Source organism: Fukomys damarensis, unplaced genomic scaffold (genome assembly GCF_012274545.1).
Source record: "Fukomys damarensis isolate Sample0158 unplaced genomic scaffold, DMR_v1.0_HiC HiC_scaffold_39, whole genome shotgun sequence".
NCBI lineage: Eukaryota > Metazoa > Chordata > Mammalia > Rodentia > Bathyergidae > Fukomys > Fukomys damarensis.
The window spans coordinates 42,016,829-42,024,497 of record NW_022900951.1 but is presented as its reverse complement, the minus strand read 5'-3'; the positions used below and the strand labels follow the sequence as shown (position 1 = coordinate 42,024,497).

Here is a 7,669-nt window from a genome sequence, read left to right as displayed (position 1 = left end):
CCCCAAGTTTTTCCGGGAAAAAAAAAAAAAAAAAAAAAAAAGAAATGGTAACACAAAGGCAAATGACATAGATGATACTCTGCAATTCTGCTCATATCAGAGAGGATATCAGAGCACATGAAGATTTTAAGAATTATTTTTGGTGGGTTTGTTTTGTTTTTGCATTGCTAGGGACTGAAGATTGAACTCAGGACCCATCGTAGAGCTAAATCTCCAGACCAACACATAACGATTGAACAGTGGTAAACCAATAGTTAAAACATTAATACAGCCTGGGCCTGGTGGTGCACACCTGTGATCCCAGCACTCTGGGTGGCCAAGGCAGGAGGACCACAAGTTTGAGCCCAGCCTTGGCAACTTTAGCAACTTAGTGAGACCTTGTCTCAAAAAACAAAAATGGGCTGGGGATACAGCTCAGTGAGAAGGGCTTAGGTTCAATCCCCAGTACTGCAAAGATAATATACTGTATCTTAATAGAACACAAATTAGCACACACTCAAATCATTGCCATTTCACAGAGAGGAGCCAAGAATAAAAATCTTCTTACTGTGGCATTCATTATAAGGATATATATTAATACAGCATAAGTAATTATGATGACATCAACTCAGTAACATAGTTGTGCCCATATGATGGGAGCAAAGCTCATTCTGGCATCCACAGGAGTGGCAGAAACTATACAGTCTTGAGGGGTTGGGGTATAGCTCAGTGGCAAAGTATGTGCCCAGCATGCACAAGACCCTGGGTTGCATCCTTGGAAACACACACACACACACACACTCAGAGCCTACACTGTCCTGCCTATACAGAATACAGGCACACAGCAGTATTCTACATAGTAACTACAGCAGCAAAAAGGGAACACCTAGATTTCTCAGCATGAACAAATTGGTACAGCACTAGCTACACATTATTTATGGCAATTATAATCATTAAATGATGATTTGATTATGGTTATGATTATAACAACACTGCTCTTTGCATTAAGGTGTTATTATGATTAATTTATAACAAGACTGTGACACAACAACCCTGGCATGAATGATGTAGCACAGCAGAGGGGAGGGAAGACACAAGCCTCCCTGCAGCACTGCGGTTAATGACACTAAGCTCTTCACCTATGTGCTGTGGTCATGGGGACAATGGACTACATGCAGACCCGCTCACAGCAGGTAAATGAGGAGACTCACATTTTGGAGACAGAATTGCTAATCATTACCAACAGTACCCCAAACACAAACAATAACATCAGCAGAGCTCCTTTCCACAGGCCAATTTTCCAGAGAGGGAGGGAATATCCTTGAGAGAAATTACTTCTGATTATAGTTCCAATGGTACACAAATGCAGGTGACATCCAGGAAGCACTCTAGAGCATGGCTTTTCCCAGACAGGTGCCAAGGCTGTGTCTTCTACCACCCCACCCCCTATCCACACACACAAGCGACCTCACCTGAGCACCTGCATCTCATTCTTGAAGGCCTGGGCCTGCTCAGCGGTGGGTTGGGCCACCTTGAGCACCTTCACGGCCACGTCGCCATGCCACCGCCCACGAAACACGGTGCCAAATGAGCCTGTCCCGATCCTCTTCAGCAGCTGCACCTCACTGGGTGGCACCTCCCAGTAATAGCCCGAGTCCCGGTACCCCAGGTTCTTCTGTGGGCCAGACGGGTGGCACGTGGAGGGGCTGCCCACACCCCCTAGCCCACATCACTCAGCCTGCAGTGCCCCCCAAGGTATCCCCTCCAGCGTACCACTTTCTTCTTTTCCTCTGCCAAGGACTTCCGCTCCCGCTGCTCTGAAGGTGACTTGGAATGTGGTGACTTCCTCCCCGAGGACACGCTGCCTGGGCTGGGGCTCCCCCGGGGGCCTCCATCGCTACTACCTCTACCACCAGCAGCTACAGTTGTGGAGAGGAGGATGTGAGTGGAAGCAAGGGGGTTGGCAGGGAGAGGGGACGCAGGATGTAAGCGGGGAGGGCTCTCACCATCGGTGCCGAAACTCTGGGCAGTGAGCTGGAAGAAGGGGACAGGAGTCAAAACAAGAAAACGGAAGCCAGCAGGAGTGGCTCTCACCCTTGCAATGTCCTCCGCGCCACTGTCTCCTTGGCACTCACCTGCATGAGGTTGGAGTCCATGGGGGCCGTGGTGCTGACCATGTGGACATTGGGAGTGGACGTGGAACGGATGCGCTGCAGGGGTGCATTGGCCGGGGCAGGGAACGGGAAGCGCTCCTGCTCGCGGTGCTGGGTGCAGGGGCTGCCGGGAGGAAGACTGTGAGCTTGCTATAGAAGGAAGCTGGAGCTGAGAAGACTGCCCCTGCTGTCCTGAGCATGCATTTAGCTCACACAGAGCCAACTTCTGGGGGTCACACTAGTACTCGTTTAATGGTACAGACACATTTACCAAGCGCCTGCTGTGTGCCAGACATCATTCTAGGTGGTGGAAGTCAAACTGTGATTAAAATAAATAAAAGTTCTAGCCCTGGTGGAGCTGATATTCCAACAGAGGGAGAGAAGAATGAAGAACAAACTATATAATATGCCTATGGGCCATAGATGCAAGAAAAGAAAAAGGAAAGCAAAATAAGGGGACAGAATGTGCTCATAGGGGGTGTCAGGAGAGGTTTCTCAGAGAAGGTAACACTGAAGCAAAGGCTGAATGGAAGGACAATGAGGGACAAAGATAATGGAATGGGGGAAGGATAAGGTTTAATTAACTAATTTATATAGGTTTTTTTTGAGACAGGGTTTTGCTACATAGTTCAGGCTTGGCCTGGAACTCACTATGCAGCCCAGGCTGGCCTCCAACTCATGGCAATCCTCCTGCCTCAGCCTCCTGAGTGCTGGAATTACAGTTGTGTGCCACCATACCCGACTAGATATTTTATAATGACATATTTTAATGACATATATTATTCAAATATGTATTATATAACATGCATTGTGTATTAAAATGGCAATGCTTGAAAACATCATATGTACACGCTCTTCTCACTGAGCTACATACCCAGTCCTTCTTATTTTTATTTTGAGACAGAATCTCACTAAGTCATTAAGTTGCCCAAGCTTGGCTCTAACTTGGGATCCTCCTGCCTCAGCCTCCCAGAGTGCTGGAATTATAGGTATGTGCCACTGCACCCAGCTACAGAAATAGTTTTAATATTCCTTTCACTATTCTAAAATGAAATTCAGAGGTAATTAATCCACATATATGCAAAATTAAAAATAAAACCTTGACCTTCCCTTTTTATATATTGTTAGAAAAGTCTACCTTATTCTACATCACATAAAAATGTTATGTAATAAAACATGATGCAGTAGCATGTGATACAGTATGAACATTATGTCATATAAATATGCAAATTACAAAATATATTTTTCCATATTAGGTATATAGAGACATATAGATACATTATAGTATTACCATAAATAAAAGAGGTAATTAATTTTTTTTTTGGTTTTGTGGACTAAACCCAGGGCCTTTGCACTCGGCTACATCCATAGCCCTTTTTATTTTTTTATTTTGAGACAGGGTCTCACTAAATCATTAAGTTGCCAGGCTGGGCTGAAACTTGCAATCCTTTTTTCTCAGCCACCCAGCTTATGTGGATTAGAGAAGTAATTTATGACAATATAACATTATTTCAAAAAGGAAAGGCTTGAGCATGGTTATGCTAGAACAAAGTAGTTAGATGCTTATATATATTTAGAGTTAATAGGAAGAATACTTGATTATTTACTACTCTGTACCAGATCCTGCTGTAAGCAGAACCCTGTATGGTAAAAAGTATCACCCCCTATTTATAGATGAGCACACTGACCCAGAGAGAGTAGGTAACCTGCCCAAGGTCCCACAGCTCCATGCTCTTACTCATGCTTGTAGGTGCTCAGTAAATGTTTGTCAAGTAAACGAATGAAAGTATGGTTTTTGGTCACAAGGCCCACTAGATCTTTGTCTCCCCCAGTAGCCCTTTGGCTAAGGCATCTCTACCTGAGACCCTGGGGGGTTAACGGCTCATTCAGGGGGCGGTTTGAGGGAGCTTCATGCTGTCTGGAGCCTCCGGACAAATCCTGGACACTGTGGTAGAACCTTAAGGTGTTAAGGGTATAAAACAAGAGGACATGGTTCAGCTGTCTGTAAGGGACTGTCACTGAGCCTCTATCCTCCCCGTCCCCAGCCACGCAGGCTGAACTCACTGTTGGCGGTTGGTACTCATGTCAACGCAGACTGTGGGGACCTTGGAGGAACAATGCTGGTGGAACTTGTAGCCACAGGTTTGGCATCGGAAACCATGGAACAGAAACTTAAGGCAGAAGTCACAGAAGGCCAGGCTGAAGAACGTCTTCCGTACCTGCTCCCACACAGCAAGAAGGGTAAGGCCTGATCAGGACCCTCCTGTCCCCAGGGGCTGCCCCCACTATCCATGCTGCACTCACAAAATTGTGCATGGTCAGGGGCACATCTTCCAGGACTTCCACAATGAGCTCCTCTCCATCCAGGGGGGCAATGGCTGTGTCCCAGGCAGTGACTGTTTTTCTCCTGCAGGAGGCAGGAGAAGAGTGGGAGGGTGGACAGAGGTCATGGCGAGGCAGGAAGGCTTCAAAAGTCTCGCTAAGACTCCAATCTGCAGCCTACTATCTGGCATGTTTAATTCTCATTAAATTAGTCACCCTCACCCCCATTTTACATATGGGGAAACAGACTCAGAGGGAGAATGTGATTTGCCCGAAGGGATGGTGGTAAGAATCCATGCTCTTAAGACAAGGTGAGAAGCAAGTGAAACTATTCAACCAAACCTTAGATGTGGCAAGCCAGCCTGAGAAAGTGAAACAACAACTGCAACACAATGTATGAGCTGGATAAAAAAAATAAGGAAGATAGGACCACAAACCAAGGAAGATCAGAGAGGCCCAACTCAGCAGAAAATGGGAAAACCGAGGAAGGAGAGAGCTGATGAATTCATGAAACTGTGAAAAAGGAAAGCAGATGAACTCTGGGAGGAGGTGAAGAGCAGGTGAGGAGTTGGGAGCTAAGGAGAGAATGAGTTGCAGACTTTCTAGGCCAATGAACTAAGGAAGAAATGAAACAAAATATAACAGGCTTATGGGTTAAATGAACTGGTAAAAGAGTTTATCCCTGAGTGAAGAAGGAAAGAGATGGTTCTGAGGAGGGGAGGCAGGTGGGGTACCCAGTGGGTGGCGGGTCTGCCACACTTACCCCTTGATGAGTCTGTAGACCACACAGCAGTCTTGATTGAGACCCCGCACCTTGAGGGCCTTGTCTAGAGAGTCGTAGACACTCATGCCATCCCGGACAGTCACCTGTGTGTGTGTGTGTATGCAGAGGTGGGGACCCAGCAGTGACCCACCAGCCTTTGTCACCCTTCCAATCCCAGGCTTACAAATGGGTCCATGCCAGTTTTGCCCTCCTGACTCACCACTGTGCGCTGCTTGTTGGGCAGGTACACTTTGACAGTGCCCACTGCCCGGGATGGCTCGGCCTCATTAGCAGGGGGGCCCCGTGGTGGCTCCATGGAGCCTAAGACTGTCAAGATGGGCTGAGGTGGGGCTGGCCAGGTGCCATGGGGCTTCTAGGGAAGAGCAGGCAGAGGAGAAATTTAAAGGTTCAGTAATGATAGCATGAAGCAAATTGGCAAGAGCCAACATAAAATTTCAATTGTAGGCTCCTGCTGCCCCCTGTAGCCTAATTTCTATGTAACAGCTCCAAGGATCCTGTTAACATCTGAACTCTACTGGGCTCCTCCTCTGCTCAGACTCTTCCTTTGCTTGTCTCATTCCTGGGTGCCAGGGTCACAGAATCACTGTGGTGAGGAGGCAGCAATGGGAGGCGGCAACACTGTCCTGGATGGTACAGTACACAAGATTTTGTGCTGGGGACTGTCGGGGAAGTCAGAACACACTGCACGGGGGATGTTGGGTACATAATGGGCAGAACAGGCTGTCCTGGCTTTTTTAATGGAGCAGGGGAGTGACCAGATACAGAGGGGAGGGAGGTGGCACAGAGTGAGGGCAAATGTATGATCATTAGGTCTTGCCCTTAGTGTGGGGGAAATGGAGGTTAGATCAGTGCGGTTTTTGTGTTTCTTTCTTTCTTTTTTGGATTTTTGAGACAGGGTCTCACTATGTAGTTGAGACGGACCTGCAACTCACTATGTAGCCCAGGCTGGTCTCAAACTCAGCGATCCTCCGGCCTCAGCCTCCAGGAATGCTAGGATTATAGGAGTGCACCACCACGCCCGGCTAGATCAGTGTTCTTAAAGGTCACTGGGGGTATCCCTGAGTCGTGGGTGTAATGTTGATGCGAGGCTCACAGACACTGTGTTAGGTGGCTAATGGAGGTCATCAGACTCTGTGATGAATTTATAGGGGCTCTGAGTTTATAGGGGCTTTCTATACGGAAGGGAGATGTAGCAGGAGTCACTGAGGACTGTAATAGGGAGAAGGGGAGATAATGGGGTGGTAATAGTGGCTTGCCAGACATTGTTATGGGAAAGGAAAAGGAAGATAATGGTGTCAGACTGAGTAAAAAGGAGGTAAGGTGCAGGGAGGGCCTGCAAAAATTCTCCTAACAATTAATGACAACAGATCACTAGTGTAAACTTAGGGATCACAGAAGGAGATCAGAGAAGGTGAAAGGGGGGTAATGGGGAAACCCTCAGATTCCACTAGGACCTCAGACACTGATTCAGAATAAGGAAGCCAGGAAGTGAGCTGCATCTCCATGCAATCCCTGGAGTTGTAAAGGAAGGTATTCTAAGGGGTTCAGGAGTGAATCTGGACACTCTATAACCAAGTCTTAGGGTCCCATTCGGCCTGGCCCTGCCTCCCGAAGGGCATCGGGCTCTACGCAGGCGCACGGCCACTCACTCGCACGGCGGGCGAAACCATCGCGGCAGCTCTGTCCGCCTATTCCAGTCAACCCACCCCACCCCCGCGGTCGATGATGGTCTCGCCCCAGGTCAAACCACTCCTCCAGTTCCGGGCTGGGGGTACCAGGGTCCAGGTGCAGCCATCCTGGAGCTGAGTTTTCAGTCCGGGCTCCTTGCCCGTGCCTGGCGGCCGCTCCAAAAACCGAACGCTACCGGGCCCGCCCTCACCTGTCACACCGCTACAGCCTCCAGCGCCTCCATCTTGGGCCTGTCTTCTTGTTTCCTCACAGAGTCCGCCTCCACCGCCCCTCGGACTTTGGCCATTGGCTCTGTAGGATTCAGCCTTTCATTCTTATTGGATTACGATCATGCCTGTCAAGGCAGGACCAGCGGAATGTGGGTCGTGTTCCGGATTAGGCGAGGCCGTTTGAAACGTCAGGGTCTGGGGCAAATTTGCAGGTCCTGACTCGCGCAGGCGCACTCGGGGCGCGAACTGTTGAATGAGGGCTTTAACCCCAATTGTGCCAGGGAATAAAGAAGAGTTTTTTTTTTCCCCCTGGTCATTTAAGTCGTAAGAATCTGGACAGAAAACCTTAATTGCAAATTGAGGTCAGTACCCTAAGCACCCTTTCAGAATTTTCCTGTGTCTCAGTTTTACCGTCTTTGAAATGGGTTATGCAATATTTACCAGCTCTATGAGGGTGTAGTCATAGCCTTTGATAATTGCGGGCCTTTGGTGTGGCCAGGGCTGGGGATCTGGCCTAGAAAGGGAGGTCTTCT

General features: G+C 48.3%; 1 protein-coding gene across 1 annotated transcript in view; it reads right to left on the bottom strand.

The window, feature by feature from the left end:
* Araf (A-Raf proto-oncogene, serine/threonine kinase) overlaps positions 1-7,328 on the bottom strand; it is a 12,073-nt gene extending 4,745 nt beyond the window's left edge. The window contains exons 1-10 of the mRNA XM_010606427.3: positions 7,118-7,328; positions 5,438-5,590; positions 5,218-5,321; positions 4,437-4,539; positions 4,197-4,351; positions 3,991-4,089; positions 2,115-2,256; positions 1,986-2,013; positions 1,753-1,898; positions 1,452-1,654 (exon numbers count right to left, since the gene is read on the bottom strand). Coding sequence (XP_010604729.1) covers positions 1,452-1,654; positions 1,753-1,898; positions 1,986-2,013; positions 2,115-2,256; positions 3,991-4,089; positions 4,197-4,351; positions 4,437-4,539; positions 5,218-5,321; positions 5,438-5,533 — 1,076 coding nt within the window. The 5' untranslated portion in view covers positions 5,534-5,590; positions 7,118-7,328. The remainder of the gene's footprint in view (positions 1-1,451; positions 1,655-1,752; positions 1,899-1,985; positions 2,014-2,114; positions 2,257-3,990; positions 4,090-4,196; positions 4,352-4,436; positions 4,540-5,217; positions 5,322-5,437; positions 5,591-7,117) is intronic.
* Between the last annotated feature and the right edge of the window lie 341 nt (positions 7,329-7,669).